The 17106-nt window shown below is 39.3% G+C and overlaps 1 protein-coding gene across 5 annotated transcripts in view; it reads right to left on the reverse strand.

Annotated features, from left to right (window-relative positions):
• The window catches only part of PBX1 (PBX homeobox 1), a 291950-nt gene that overhangs the window by 37535 nt on the left and 237309 nt on the right, over positions 1-17106 (reverse strand). For all 5 annotated transcript variants that reach the window (XM_054482550.2, XM_063649429.1, XM_054482567.2 and 2 more), the window contains 3 exons: positions 14493-14683; positions 6653-6788; positions 2225-2384 (listed from right to left, as the gene is read on the reverse strand). In XM_054482550.2, the coding sequence (XP_054338525.1) occupies positions 2225-2384; positions 6653-6788; positions 14493-14683 (487 nt within the window). The remainder of the gene's footprint in view (positions 1-2224; positions 2385-6652; positions 6789-14492; positions 14684-17106) is intronic.

Below are 17106 nucleotides of genomic sequence, written 5' to 3' on the forward strand. Positions count from 1 at the left end.
TATGAAAAGTTCCTAGGTTCTACAACTCTAGACTTCAAACTCTGCCAAAATGTATTTTCATATATTAACCTCTTATTTAAAATTTATTTCAATTATCATTTATCTTTTCAAATTATTGAAGAGCAAGTACATAACATAATAAACACCTTATGTGAAAAGTTTGAACATCTTAAAGTTCTACTTTACCTGTGTGGATGATTTAGGTTGGTTAAGAGCAAAAGAAAATAAAGAAAAGCCCATTTATAACTTTTCCTGTTAAAATGTTTATCTTTTAAAATTCCATGCTATTGCACACATACAATAGTATTTTTTTGCCTCTACTTTAGAAAAAGCACTACAAAGGGGTTCCTGTGCAGATTATTTCCAACAACTTATGCACAATTGGAAGGCTTAGCTCAAATTTTCCATAATAATTTACTTTGTGCTCAGAATAGTCACGTGATGTTTAAGCCACCAGAAAAAAATTCCTTAGAAAACTGTAATCATAGTCTGACATTCCATAAGAGGCAACCATACTTCTTAAACACAGAATAGAGGGTTAAAATGCTTACTTTTCTCTTTTAAGGGCTTTAGGAAAGAACAAATAGTTACAAATTTAGTAATGAAGAAAGTCCACAGGGCCTTTCTAAGGACTAGTCATAAATCATGTTAAGCCATCTGTGATGCAGATATACCAGGGACAGGAAAAAGTCATTTTGATATCTGTTTTGCATTATGATAACCTTTGCAGGAGTGTTGAGTGCATTTTTGCTAATGTTGACAGAATTGTACTTCTTCCAAAGAGACAAGTGAAAATGTCTGCCTAGCAGCACAGTTCAACTGGTGTTGTTGGGTCTGAAATTCTTAATAATTGACCAGATGGAGAAGGTGGAACTCTCTCTGGTTATGGAACCTGTTAGCTTTGATCCCTTGTCAATCACACCATGATGGAGGAAGGAAAAAACAAAATATTCCTCAAAAAGTAAATATGCTCCTCATAGGAATCTAACCTGCAGTGCTGGGAAAATTAAAACTGGATTGAATTCTACGTTGTTTTATTATATTCATGTTGAAAAAGCCCAGGCTACTCTTCATGCATGATTCCATTTAGATAAAAGAAGGCCATAAAAGAAGTGCTGGGTATAGCCTAGTGACTTGGAGAATCTTATCATAACAAATTTGTGCATCTGGAAGCTCACAGAAGACATCAGTCTGTGGAACCCTACATGTCTCCAGTAACAAGTCACTGTAAGAAAACTTATTTTAGTGGACAAACAAGCTTTGTGGTCAAAGGTACCATACTCTAAAAAATGTTAGACATTAGGTTTGTAATCATATTATGATCAAACATATTTAAATTGGTAACCTTTTAAGTTAGAATCATCAGTTTTCTTAGCTGTGCACCCTAATCAAAGTCAAACCAAACTTATTTAATGAGAAGATACTTGTCTTTCCTTTACCAAAGGGGAAAAAAAATTACCACATGCCTTCCATAGCATACAAACACAAAGGTTATATTTTTTGTATTATTAACTACATTTTTTCACATGTAGAAATTCTGAACTGATGACACGAGGCACACCCCAAAATACAGTATTTTGACCTAAACTCTTAAATTAGTGATATAATGCATATTTCCTGAAACAAAACCTATTACATAGCACATGACCGATAATCATAAAGAAGACCAACAAAAAACAATAAAGAACAACAACTATAAACAATATATAGAAATACTCATAGCCTGGTTTTGCATACCAAAACATTCTAATAAGATATTTGCTAGAAGAGTAAATATTTCTGCATAGAATGCATGCTAATAGGTGACCCACACATTATGTCGTTGGAACAGCAAAACTGACAAGGATAAAAGCTTTATATAAAACAGGCCAAATGACAGAATCCCAATAGACTATCTCTAAGCACTACGTCTAACTTATTTATTGATATCCCTGAGAGGAGAATTTAGAGGTCTCTTCAAGCCAACCAATTTATTTTGGTCTTAACTTAATAGACAAATTAATGCAAACCTCCAGACAACCCACGTTGTAAACAGTCTAACAGATTGCTCTTTGGAAATGAAAGAAAGAGCCCAAAGTGACATTAACGTCCAAAAATGCAATCAAATACAGAAATTAACCAATCAAAAGCCTAACAAATTAAAAGAAAATCCCAATGTAGGAAAAGCAAGTACAAAAATGGAGAACAATTCCTTCCCCCATCCCCAATCAAAGGAAAAACTAACCAGCTGAGTTGGGAGTTGAGGGTGAGTTAGCTTGGCTTCCATGGGCTGACACATTGGTAGCAGTGACAGCTGTTTTGGCAGCATAAATATTGGCTTCCTCTTGAAATTTACCTATGTTCTTCTTGTACCGGATTCGCTTATTTCCAAACCAGTTTGATACCTAGAGTAGTTTAAGAGAAGATGAGAAAGTTCACATTTCATCCTTCAGAAACATTGCAGAAGAAAAAAAAGGCTTTATGGGAGAGGTGAAGAGGTAAGCTAATTGGTCTTATCCTACTTATATTAATAATTTGGCAACATCAGTAAAAAGATCTGAAGTAAGAGCTTCAAAAGGACAACTACATAAAATGCGATTCTCTTGTTTAATATAACTAAAATTTAGCAAAACCACTGTGACAAAAATCTTCCTATAAAGGAGCTGCTCATTTAAGCTAGAACCCCTTTAATTTAGAGCAAGCATTTTAAATTTGCTTACGTCTTCAGTTATGACACTAAAATATACCTAACATTTCAGGAGAAATGCCCCTAGCGTTTATCAGTGTGAAAGCTGGCTTTATGCCATCAAGATACACAGACCTTTAAATGTCCATATAGGTGCTTTCGTGTGATAGATTAATTGCACATTTTTAGAAGTTACATAACTTTAATGTGGACTGAGATTCTTAGCTGTATTTCACTATAGACCTTAGGATCAATATAATTCAATCTACCAGATTTCACTGACTATTTTGTGTAAAGCTTAGTATTATCTACATAAGGAAAAACTGTAGCATACAAATGATTATCCCCTTGAATTCTAGGGTTTAAATGTTAAAGCCAGCAGACACAATAAACCTAATTTACTTTCATTTGCTAATTTATTTCCTTCATGTGGTTCACAGCAGGTGTCCTGGCTTGATTTGGTACCTCTGCTCCCTTCATACCAAGACCTCTGCCAGACACAAGTGGAGACACAGTTAAATTCAAGTTTTATCCCCATAATTCCTGCCCTGAGAAGGAAAGTTTTATATCCCACATTCCAGATATGATTTTGAACTAAAATGTTGAGGTTTTTATATAATTACAAAACAAACTATGAATCTGGTGAGGGAAGGGGGAGTTGATCCCACATGTACCACAGCTTATAAATCATTTATATTTAACTCCCAACGACGGCAGATAAAGAAAACTGTTGCAAAACTATACTTCATTTTTTAAATGCATTAACAAACTTAAAACATCTTATAAGGATAGCACTGAAAGGCTTATACAGTTTATACTATAGCAGAAATGCCAAACCTTTCTTTTTTTAAAAAAATCAGTCTGTACCAACACAATATTAGTAAACAAAAGAGAAAAAAATTCAATAAGAAAATGCTTTATTTATTGTAAATGCTGATGTCTACAGAAAAGGTAAACTGGAGGAGGAAGGACACTTTTGGGTGTATTTCAGGATCACTGCATATCTAGGAATTGGTCATAATTATGGTTGCTTTTTGATTTATGGGATAGGAAAAGAAGAAAAAAGGTAAGGAGATTTTTTTTCTCAGATAACTGCACAAGCTGAAAGAAAAGGGAAAAAGATGAAGGTAATTTGGGAGGACTTTTGAAGAAGAAATACCTGAGGTCCAATTATATGTGAAAAAAAATATGAGCTGAAGGGGGCAAAGAGGGGACATGTTGTGGGAATGATTCCCTTCTAAATGACAAGAATGGAACTGGTAGGAAGGTGCTAGGTCAGTTCAGGGACTTCCTGCATTGTCCAACAGACAATGATCTGGACAATGTATACAATGAGTGTTATCATGAATGAACTAATTACTCAACAGTCATGGACTAAGGGCCTAATACGTGTTAGGCACTAGGGATGTATAGATAACAGACACAGAATGAGACATGGAATACAGAAAGAATAATAGGTTTTATAGGAAGAGTTTGATTCACATTTTGAACAAGTTAATTTTGAAGAACCTCTGGGCAGAGCCATGACGAAGTCCATTAGGAAGTAAAATTTATGAGTTTGGTGCTGCAGGGGAGAAGTTCCATTAGGTATTCAAATGGAGGTATTATTTGTAGCTGTGAGCATGGAAAAGATCACTCAGATAAAGCATATAGAGCATTGCTTTTCAAAGTTTAAGTGTTCATGGGGAAATTGTTAAAACAAATTTCTACTATAGATTTCACCCTCAAAGATTCTGATTCAGAATTAGGGTGACACTCAAGAATTTACATTTCTAACAGGCTCCCAGGGGATGCTGATGCTGCGTTCTGTGGATCACACTTAGAGTAGCTCTGGTATAGAAAAAGGGCTCTTTAGGGATCTAGGGAGATACAGTCAATAGGCGGATTTCAGATGGATTTGGGTGTATGGGCAACATATCTTTGTTTTGGGTCATGGGGGAAATCAATAGCTTTTAGTAGATTTCAAAAGAATTTGTGACTTCAAAAAAAGACAATAATGATACAGCCCAAGAGGTATTTCCTGGCTTTGGGAATTAGGAGAAAGATTTAATAAATCATGTGATCCAGCAAACCATGATTAGTAAATGGGGCAACCAAGATCCAAAAAGAAAGAGTGAGTTCCCTAGGATCCCACAGTTGACTCTTGTCAAAAATATGCTCCTTGCTTAATGCTCCTTCTATGACATCATATTATATCGTCTCCCATTGGACTTGTTTAGCAATGGTAGCTTAGTTGCTTTGGGGAGAGACAGATGTGATGGGGAAGAAAGAATGGCATGACTTTGGCATGGGCAGAGGAAAGGGAAAGGTGACACAATATGTAAATAAGCATTTTAATGGACACACTATTTGTATCTTGAGTTTCCATAATGAAGGAAGTGAAGGTTGTGGGAACAGATCAGGATTTTAACTTGTATCCAGCTATACTACAAATTACCTCCAGGAGAATTCCTTTTACCTTCAACAGGGAGTTGAAATTCTGAATTCCACACTTGGAATTCAGACAGTAGTAATTTAATTATATTTTAAAAGCAGAAGGTTCCATGATAAAATTCAGTGATTTGTTATTTGCTGCATGTTTGTGGTCCATACCTAGAAGCATTCCTCAAACATGTAGCAAGTATCAAAAAGCATTAATTCCCTTTTTTGTGGAAAAGGGGTTTAGATTTGGATAAGAATGGTGATAGCCCTAGAAAAAACTAAGCTACTTGAGTTTGACTGCTGATGTTCCCGTTTCCCAGAACTGTCAAGACTAAAAATGACCTTCAGCTGGGTCAAAGCACCTAAGGAAGGCCCAGGTTAAAAAGGAGTCAATTCATTCTGCTTTATCTGAAAGAATGTTTTCAAGGATATTTGCTGCTGTAAAATCATCTTAGTTTGTTGGGGAGGCTCGGGCAATCCCTTCATTGTCAATACTTTTGTGGAGCTCTATATTCTGACTGGACCTAATTCTGTATAGCTAAACACAGGTTGATGGGATCAGCACCCTGCAGGGATTAACAGAAGTCAGGATTCAATTCAAGGAGGTACAGATGCTTAGTTTATATAAAAGAGCATCTACTTCATTTGAAAAATGGTGAGTGAAATTTCTCGCTACAGTAGCCTTCACTACTCCCTCCCCTCCCCAGTTTTAATGGAAATACCAGTACATTTAATTCTCCTGCATGTGATAAGATTCTAAGAAAAACTTTCTCCGACAGATTTCAGAATTATCACTATGGTTCTCAATTAGAAACCAGTGGTGGTATTTGAGGTTTAGACTGAATAAGAAGTTTGGGTGGATCTTTTGAGTGGACAAAATACACGTACATACAAATATTGCCTACTTTTCTGCTTCACATTCGTGTTGAAAACTCTAGGCCTATAAAAATTTTATCTCATGTATCTTTCCAAGTCATCAGACACCACCTGTTATGGTTATTGCTCTTTGGGGGAAGGGGGCATTCAGTGACATTTTGTTCAACCATTCCAATGTAATCGCAGTGACGTTAAAATTCCTACACTCCATCAGTTATAGAGTCAGCACATCAAGAGGAGACATTTAAGTTCTTTCATTTAAAAGGCTATATAACAACTAGTTCCATTCACTGACTCTTAAAGTTCCTGGGTTGGGCAAAAAATGGCTAAGGAATTGACTGAGTTTGAAAAAACAGCATGAGGAATGCAGATAACTTTCCTAGTACACTTTAGACACCTCACCCATTTGAAGCAAAGGAGTGCTCGATGAGAAGAACCCTAACCCTGTTTTTATATTGTACTCTACTTATTCTTCTCTTCCTTCTGCTGGTTCTTCTCAAGTTTTGCCAAGTGCTTACCTAGAAACTCACTTATACACATACACATCAAGTGCTTACCTTGATATTTTAAGGCTATAGCTGATGGAACTTGCAAGGCATGAATGTCCAATAAAGCAAGACCTCTAAGAGCCTGCCCCAGAGGCCCCACCATGGCCAGGCTACAGGCTGAGGCTTTTGAGGGGCTGCTTACCTGGGAGACTGTGATGCCACACTTCTTGGCTAACTCCTCTTTGGCTTCCTCACTGGGGTAAGGGTTGCTGAGATGGGAATAGAAATATTCATTCAGGATTTCTGTCGCTTGCTTGTTGAAATTCCGTCTCTTCCGCCTTTGTAAAGAGAAAGGAAATAATAACAAAAAGGCTCACACCAAATAAATATAAAATGGGAGAGAATAAATCTACTTCTGGGAGAAGACAAATTTTTGAGCAAAAGGTGAATTGGAGCAGATTTACCAAAAGGGGCTGGATGCCAAAACCAACAGTAAAAGCATTTGCTCAGTACTTCATTGTGTACCATCTGGGCACCGAACAGAAGAGTGGTCACAGATATTTTTGCAGAGTAGTGAGGAGCATAAAGTTTCAAAATTCGGGCCATCTTGGTTTGTTTTTTGGAGATGGAGTTTCACTCTGTCGCCCAGGCTGGAGTTCAGTGGTATGATCTTGGCTCAATGGAACCTCCACCTCCTGGGTTCAAGCGATTCTCCTGCCTCAGCCTCTTGAGTAGCTGGGATTACAGGCACGCGCCACCACACTCAGCTAATTTGTGTATTTTTAGTAGAGATGGGGTTTCATCATATTGGCCAGGCTGGTCTCTAACTCCTGACCTCATGATCTGCCTGCCTCAGCCTCCCAAAGTGCTGGGCAGGCATGAGCCACTGCGCCCAGCCCCATCTTGGTTTTGAATCCTGGGTCAATTGAGTATCAGCTGGGTGATTCTGATCAGCTTCTTCCGTGAAAGTGAAGAGGGTCATACTGACTTCACAGGGTGAGAGTAGGGAAGAGATGAGACCACACAAAGACAGCACTCAGCACAGCGCCCAACACGTGGCAGGTGCTACAACTTGGTCTTTCTTCCTACCAGGTTCCAGGCACTGGGCCTGACCCCTCCCTCTTGGCAATCAATTCAAGTTATTCATTTTTCACAACTACTGAGGTAGATATGATTATTCGTATTTACCGACGAAGAACTGAGCTCAAAGTTCACTCAGCTGGTAGGTAACAGGGCCAAGGTATTAATTCAGGTCTGACCACTACAAAACCCAATCTCCCTCTTCTATACCAATTGGCTCCTCACAGTTACGCAGAGCTTCTGCAGCCATAAGTTAAAAATAAGTTATCATGTTCTTTCCATTCTATCCCCATGTAAATGCATGTAACATTTTTAAAAGGCATCTGGGGAAGAGGGCACAGAACTGACTGAAATTAACCCCCAACAGCTTGACCTCCCTCAAAAGGAGAAAAGTGGCACTTCTTAAGCAAGAACAGCTGCTAAATGGTAAAACAAAAGCCCACAGAATTCTTTTTCATACACAGGTTGCCAAAAAGGAGAAAATCACTTTTTTTTAATAAAAGCATTTTCTGCCTTAAAAAAAAAAAGTGCTAATTGAACTAATTTAAAGTGAGAATCACTTTATTGCTTCCTGACAATGAAGGCCTGTGGATAGTTGAGGGAGTTGCAGTCTCAACGCAGGGGCTGGTTGGCCCTCCTTGAAGTTGTGTGGCCTTCATCTTTAAATTAGCTCACTTAGCACTTTTGCCTTTCTTGCTTTTATTAAAAGCTTTTCCTTATGGAAAAGATTTCCAGAACATCCCTGATTATGCCAGGATATAGGATTTCCCAATTTAGCCAACAGAAAGCACTGATGGCCTTGCTAGACAGGAAATTCAGCTAATATTGTATTTTCAGGGTCCCACTTGGATTAATTAACACAATAAAGTGCCTGATTTTACCGGATGAACACCATCTGTCCACAGGTATCAACCACATCTGTCCAGATGATGCCAAGCCCAAGTCACTCTCCTAAATCATGCCGAGTTTCTGGGTCACTCAGCATCAGAAATTGTACAGATTGGATTTAAAAGCCCAACTGCAAAGTGGGCATGTGTTAAAAGCTCTTGCATGATGGGAATTTGAGGAAGATAGCCAAGTGACTAACAGGGTCTGCAGGCCAGGCTTTAGATAACCTTTGGCTTCTCTTTCTTCTTCGCCTAAAGAAGACTGTTGTTTTAGGCCTGGGGAACTGGACCCTGAAGGCTCCCTAATTGGGAAAGCCTCCATTCCTTCATTCAGTTGTTTGCATTAGCATTACTGTGTATTTTTTGGGACTCTTCCAATTGAGCTCAAAGGAAACCTCTCTGGAATGAGCTGGTGGTATGCGGATGGTGCAGACAGCTGTTCCCAGCTCTTCTCTCCTTGTGATGTGCAATCTTCCCTAGGTGGTCTCATCTACTCTGATGGACTCGCTTATCACTTCTTTTAGTAGCTGTCTTAATCTAGGGCCTTTGAAACCCTAGGATCAGGATTTTTCCGAATTTCAAGAAACCTAGTGAAAATAACACCTTTCTACAATAAGGTTGAGCTAACTGAGAGGCCTGGTTTCTTTGCTTTGGCTTGAAGTGTTATCACCCTGGTTTCTTTGCTTTGGCTTGAAGTGTTATCACCTTGCTGAGTTAACATTTGTGATTTCAAACCAATCAGTAGCTTTGTGAGTTGGGCATCTAGGTTTTGAATTTAAGAAATTTGGAAGTTGATTAAATATTACTGGATAAATATGGTGTTTTAGGGACAGAATATTTTTGAGTCACAGGGTCCATGGGGGAAGTTTTTTATAAAAGACTCATGATAGTGAGATGTGTAGACATCACAGACATACACTGCTAACTACCAAATTTGTTATCTCCTGCCCTAATACCTCTGCTAAGAGCCATTGGCCCATTTATGACTGCAGACTCCAAGCATCTCCAAACAAACTGTTTCCAAAACTAAGATCACCTTTTACCCAAATCAGCTCCATTTTCCTTGTTAGCCTTATTATTTAGTGACATTACTATAGATATGGTTCATTATATTTGCTAATTTGTTCATTCATTCATTCATTCATTCAAAGATTGGAGTACGTAGCATGTGCTAGAAACTAGGAGTTCCTCAACTCTTCCTGCTTTCTTACCTTCATCAAACGATTGTCCCCAAAGCACGTCCTGCCAGTTCTACACTTTCAAATCTACCTCTTCTGTTTCATTCTAATTGTGCTGCTATTTGTGAAGTGAGTGAAGAGGAGCCGCTGCCTATTGTATGACTGTATGACTAGTGCTGTCCAAGAGTACTTTCTACAATGAGTGAAATGTTCTATGTCTCTGCTGTCCAATACAGTAGTCACTGGCTACGTGTGGCTACTGAGCAGCTGCAAAGTGGCTAGTGTAACTAGAGAGCTAATTTTTAAATGTTTATTTATTTTAATTTAGTATTTAGTTAACTTAAATTTAAAAATAAATAGCTATATACCAGAGCAACACTAGATCAATGCTTTCCTAAGAAGCCCTCCTGGAAAAAGACTAGCTCTGGGGACACCATCAAAAACATAAAATATCTTTGAAACCTCTTGTTTTAGTCCACTTTATAATATATCAACGTTTATCTTAAAATAAGAATATTTTCTTTGGAATACTTATACAAAATGTGAAAAGTATTTCAATTTATTCTGTGTAGTGCCAGTTTGAGGAGCACAGGCTTCAACAATTGTTCTTTACATTGTCTTTTCTCCAATCCAGCTCATCTTCAAGAGAATCACTAGAGTAATCTTTCTAAACCACAGATATGATCATGTCACTAATCATTATAAAATTTAACAATAATATGTATATATAAATAACAATGTACAATAATATATTGTATAGCAGTAATAATATATAACACAGTAATCATTATGATAGCTGAATTATGATGTGAATATTATGTGCCAGATACTATACTAATATTTATTCCTATTTACAGGATTATCCCTGTTTTACAGGTAAGAAAACTGAGTCTTGGGAAAATAAGCCACTTATCCAGGGTCATATAGGTCATCAGGGTTGTAGCCAGAATTTGAATCCAGTGCAATTTTATGTGATAACTTCCCATACTTCTTCCTTAAACAGCTCTGAGGGTTTCTGCTGTTTAATAGGATACATTTAAAATCTTCACTGGTACAGTTAAGGGTTTTCAGTGGATCTTTCCTATCCCTAGTGCCTCATTTCCCCTCAATCCTACACATGCTCTGAACAATTTCATCTAGCCACATCATATGCCTCTGCGTTCCCCAAAGACTCGTAGCTTTCATGGTCCTGTGGCTCTTCACACCATCATGCATATTTCTCTCCCACAACATCCGCCACAGATTTACATACGTCTCCCCAACTAAACAGCAAATTCCTCAAAGGCAGAGGACAGATCTCACTCATATTTCAAACGCTTGTGTCTCACACATAGTAAGCACTCAAGGAATGCTTGCTGAAGTAGAATTATGTTGTTTTTTTTTGCTCTTATTCCTTCTATTTGGCAAACATCCTGCTCCTCTGAAACTCAGTATTTTCTGCCCTCTCTCTGGATCCTTTCCTTCAGGTGGAGTAGGTAGATGAATGAACTGAATGTGTAACATGTGGTGTTATGTGTAGTTGCAACAGTATTTGTCCTATGAGATTATGAGCTCTTTGAAGGTAGGACCCACATTTATATGCACTTTTTTCATCTTTGATGTTCCAGTGGCTACTATAACATAGGGCAGATATTAAGAGCTCAGTTAGATAAACCAGTAAATCTGAGTGCCAGTGTGACCAGACTAGACCTTCTTGGATGTCCTTTCCTCTTTTTTGTCATCCTCTCTTTGGCAATATACTTTATGTAATCCCCCCATTGCAGTGAAGTATACAGACGTACTTTTAATTATCTGTTTATGTTACTGTTATTTCCAGTAAAATGTTATAGAAAAACAGTTAAGATTAATGCTTGAAAATCATTTAGAGAGCTTATAAGTTCTCTCCCTCTTTTAACTAAAAAAAAAAAAAAAGTTATTTATAGTCCTGTTAATAAACTTACCAAGTTGTATGGCACAATGCTTGGTATATAGCATGATATGATAAATGTTGAATGAATGAATGAATGAATGAATGAATGCATGGAATTTTTAAGTTAAACTTCCGTGGTACAGTTAAGTCAATCTAAGGAAGAGAGACAGGAAATGACTTGAGTGGCATAAACCTGGGCCGAGAGGTTAGTTGAGGGGTGTGGTGGACAGAATTCCAAAACTCTAGACCCTGGTGTACACACCTTTCCTGTGAGTGGATGGCATAGTAAATATGATTAGGTTCCTCATCAGCTGACTTTGAGTAAATGAAAGGGAAGATTCGATTAAAGCCTTAAAATGGAAAGTTTCTCCTGCTGGCCCTCAGGAAGAAAGCAGGCAGCCAAATTGTGAACTGCCTATTGAGAAAGGGAGCCTCTAGGAACTGAGGCCCTCAGTCCTACAATTAGAAGGAAATGAATTCTGCCAACAACCAGAACGAGCTTGGAAGGAGACCCTGCGCCTCAGACGAGATCACAGCCTCAGCTTATAAGCTTGATTACAGATTCGCTGTGACTAGGGCAGAGGATCCAGCTAAGCCATGCCCAGGCCCCTGACCAACAGAAACTGTGCGATAATAAACTTGTGTTGTTTTAAGCTGCTTAATTTGTGGTAATCTGCTACGCAGCAATAGAAAGCTAATACAATGAGTGTTCCACAACAAAGTAGTAACACTCAATTCTACACATCTATTAGATTACAAAGACTAATCCTATTACCAAATCAAGTCCTCTTTGTATTTTATTTGTCTTCCATGAAATCTTTTTTGGTGAGGCCCTGCCCATCAGATGCATGGTTTAGAGGAGCATGTGAGTATCTGCAGTGAGTGTGTCTTTCTTACTAAGTTTGCTTAGCTATCTCTCCCAATTATAGTTAGTGACGCTGGAGGCATTGATGTGAATTCCCCAATCAGGATGTCTGGCAGACATTTGTTTTTGAACTGAGAAGGCCATTTGCTCAGCCTTAGGCTGGAATGTGGGGTCATGTTCTTTCACTGGTAATAAATATACCCCCAAAATGAAATGATAGTAACGATGACAATAGGTTACTTGTTTTCGTTTTGAAGCTTGGCTCAGAAGCAATGATTCAAAGGTTGTAACCAAAGCAAGAAAAAGACCTGTCTTAAAGTGATTGTCCGTCTGGTGCCAACTGGAACACTCTAGACAAAGGCTGGTGGAAGTGAAAGAAACTTGTGTACAAAACCCTCCTAGCTTTGTGTCTGTTAGAGTCTGACCTTCAACTGAGCACAGTGGAATTACTGGAGAGAAGATATCCAATGAGACAATAATTCTGCTCCTCCCTTCTCTCTGCTTACTTTCTTGAAAAGAACCCAGTCTGGAGCCAATTGTTCTTTTTTTTTTTTTTTTTTTTTCAAATATCTGCCAACATAAATACCAACTCCAGCATTTTAACTAGGGGAGTTACCATGGAGATGTAAGCAATACATGCAGGGTGGCAGTGGCACAGAGGAAGGACTCAAACAGAGGCCACCAGTCACTTGCACTTTGCACTATGCAGAACGGGCTGCATTAAACAAGCCAGGCAGACAGCAGGCCACGGGTGAGGGAGAGGCACAGAGGATCCTGCTTTAGGGTGATTTTGCCTATTTCCACTCCATTACTATACCCAGCTGGGGAAAACGACCTTCGTTTTTACTTTCTCTTGACTTATTCTATGGAACTCTACTGGCCCAGAGTTACATTTTGCTAGCCGGCATTCTCATGTTATATTCCATGCAACCCAAAACACATTGACTAAAAGGGAGTGAGGAAAAGATGCCACGGCATTTTAAAGAGGTCCAAGGACTGTAAAGACCATAATTGTGAACACAGAGAAAAATGCAGGTATGAGAGCTGAATAAAACATGATCTCAGGGGTGAAAAAATTCAAGAGGAGTAATAAATCATTTTATCTGATTGAAAAGAGGCAAAATTATAGATTGTGAAATGGTACCCTGACCCTGACATATCTAATGTTCTAATGATAAAAATAACAGACTGGGATTATTATCAAGAATTTAAATATGAATAGTATCTGATTTCACAGATGACAAATTTAAGACAAACTCTAGATCACAAAGCATACCCATAATCAAAATGTATTTGCTAGATGAATTATCAAAATATTCTTCTAGAGTAGATGAAAGATACGACGACTATTACTATCTTACAGGCTGGATAACAGAAGCAAAAGGAATCAAAGGGATTCACATAAATCTACCGGTCTAGAGAGTAGGCGAAACAAGAGATGACCACTTGTTCTGTGTTCTCAGTTCTTGTCTTCTTTTAAAGGTCCTTTCTATCCATGGTTTCTTCAACTGAATGCGCTGAACTCACAAGTAAGGACATGAGCAGCAATGCCAGATGGAAACCATCAAACCAGGTTGGCCCATGTTAGACCACCTCCTTGTCCCTCTATGTCCAAAGTGTCACGTCTTATTCATCTCTGCACTCCTAAAATTAGCCCAGAGACAGCAATTTACTTAGGAATATTTGTTGAATTGAGTGCACTCTCTGTCCATCTACAGTGTGGAAAAGATCCCAATTTCCAAGCAAATGGAATAAACTTTATTGAAGAGAGCCTGTCGTGATAGAATGCTAGTAAGACAGCTGCAGGCCCATAGTTATAAGACACAACTGTAAGAGAGGTACCTAGTGCTGTGAGAAGAAAAAAATCTCACTGTACCTAAGTCCTCCTTGCTGCTACCCAGAGTGCATAAGAGTAGTGATAAAGATCATCCCCTCCAACCATGTATTTTCCTGGTACTGTGTGAAACCGATGGCCTATCTAGTCTCGCAGAACCATCCTCAGGGTATCACTTGGTTCAGCGTTGATGGGGTGAAACTAGAGCCTGTAGGGGGCGCCAGCTGTGGACTCCAGTCCCAGATCAGGGACTCTCAGAGAGGGCAGGACAGCCCCATGGGAGACTCACCGCGCATCCAGAAATCGGGAACGCAGGATCATCACCGCCTCGCACGTGCTCTGCTTGAGCTGCATCTGGATGGAGCTGAACTTGCGATGGATGATGCTGACCATCCGCTCAATCTCCTTTGGGGAGATGGGCCTGGTCCGGCTTTGCTCTCGCAGGAGATTCATCACATGGGTGGTGAACTCGTTGCAGGCCTGGAATGGCAGGACAATCAACACAGTCATTGAGGGTCCAAGCCTTAACGACTCATCAAGTCTATGACATTAGGCCACGTGGGCTTTTCTAGAGACTTGTGCAAATAAAGAAAACTAGGATAGTTTGTGGTAGATGTCCCTTTTGGCCCCTGTGGCTCAAAGTTTTGGCGATAATGTTGAATTTTTTTAAGAGAAAAAAAGTTTCTTAATCATTTTATCTTAATCTTTTTTTTTTCCATGATTTTACCACAGTAAAATGTAAGAATATGACTTCTAGTATAAAACACACTACACCACCCTTTGTCCCAAAGTTAACAGCCAAAGAGAGTTTGGGGTCAAATGTATCACGTACTTTCTGCCTTGCTCATTATTTCTGATATAGGAGTGCTTCCAAGTACTCAATTTTAGAATGCATAAATAGCCAAAAGAGTTTAAATGGAATCATGGAATTAAAAGCTTTGATAACTCTTCTGGGAGATTTCTCATCCACCTATTTCTGTTTCAAGTTTTATTAGAAGAACTTCCTCTCCTGTTCTGGCCTTCTGAAGATCCACTATGTCTATAACACAAAGGGAATCTGTGTCCTCAGGGGTCTTATAGAAACAGCATCAAAACACGATTGAGAGGATTCAGGAACTATCCCTGCAGAAATAAAAATTCTCAGGTTATAAACTAGCATATCATCAGCTCTGGAGGTGGAGTTGAAAATCATATTTCCCCACCTCCTTATTTAACAGGAAGAAAAACTGTGGCCCAGAGAGCTGGAGGGACATTTCCACAGGCACACAGCAAACATGAAGAGGCAGAGGTAGGGCCTGAGCCCTTCCTATTTTAGGCCAGGGCCTCTGTCCTTTCCTAGAGTCTGAACTTACTCCTCTGAAAACTCCTGCCCTCTCTTTTAGTTACTATGACTTAGCATCCATAATCTGGTTTCCTTAGCTGAGCATTCAACAAAACATCTATTCACAGATTCACTCAAAGCAATACTGTAAAACTATATTAGATTCATAACAAAAAAGGCAAGATGATGCTTTGAGAGTTAAAGAACTAAAGACTCAATTGCTCCGACTTATTAACAGCAGAAACACGCTCGTTATTGATAACATTGCATTGCCATTGTCATATGTGTCGACAACGCAATAACAATAGTACACATTTACTGATTATTTATCTAAGAAATCCTCTGAGGTTGGTTAGCCAAAGGTACATAGGCAGGTGCATCCACTGGGCTGTGTCTACACTGGTGAATGGGAGGCCTGGGTTTTTGACCCCGCCTCCATGAATATTTGGACACATCCTTTCACTACTCAGCGCTTCATTTAACTCACCCAAAAGTGGCTTTAGTCATTCCTGACCCTTCAGCAAGGCTAATGGCACCCATGCTCTTGTGCTATGACCTGCAGACTGAGCAAATCCCTCACAGGAACACAGCAGAGACGCTGAGTGAGAGCACAGCCTGGGTTCAGCTCCTGCCTCTGGGACTTACTTGGCTGTGGGATCCTCAAAGTTACTTAACGTATCTGTACCTCGTTTTTCTAATTTGTGAAACCGAGATGACAATACCCACCTCATAAGGTGGGTTAAATGAGTTACTATATGTGTGCCTGGCCCTACAAGTACATGTCACAATTATCTCTTCAAAATATAGATAACTTAGAAATCTCAGCATATTTGGATATATTAATAACTGGGTAAACTTCTCCAGAGTTCAAATTCCCTCTTGGTAAAAGTAAAGGTGGTAATAAATACCTCCTTTTTACTCTGTGGGCCTACACAGAAGACAAATCCATAGAAGATCGGGTCCTTATAGCATGTTACTCTCCACTCTCCATGGAAAAGTGCTAAATAAACACGAGATCTATATAGTAAGCTCATTCCCTAGCCAACCCCAGCACCTGGAACTGTACAACCAAGAGAAGGAAATAAAACCTGGCAGCAAGTTAGCTGAAATTTGGAGACCACAGGATGGAGAGTGGAGGGCTAGGCACATAGCAAGCATCCTAGCCACCTTTCTAGAGAAACAACCTCCCACCGGGCTGCAGCCTCCCCACCTCGTCTGGGCTCAAAGAAAGGAGGGGCAGGATGTGAGGGAGTATTGTCAAGTGCACCAGCTCTCAGCTGGGAAGCCACAGTGCTCAGCTAATAATAATGTGCTTCATTATGGTGAATAAAAATATTCACAATATCTGATGTTTATTCAGGGCACTGTATCCCGGGGCCCTTTCTGCTCTTCAATAAACAGACAGTGGAGTCGTTTCACCCACTGCTGAGGTGGAGCAAAGCAGCTGCTAAACAGCTGCTGAGCAACACACAACAGAGAGCAGAGAAAAGTTCCAAGTCCATTTTAGATGGACAGAGCATAATGATCCAGATTTTTCAAGTACCTGGGAAGGAAGGAGCTACCCATACCTCCTCCTCACTTC

This window comes from Pongo pygmaeus, chromosome 1, assembly GCF_028885625.2.
Source record: "Pongo pygmaeus isolate AG05252 chromosome 1, NHGRI_mPonPyg2-v2.0_pri, whole genome shotgun sequence".
In the NCBI taxonomy this organism is placed as follows: Eukaryota; Metazoa; Chordata; class Mammalia; order Primates; family Hominidae; genus Pongo; species Pongo pygmaeus.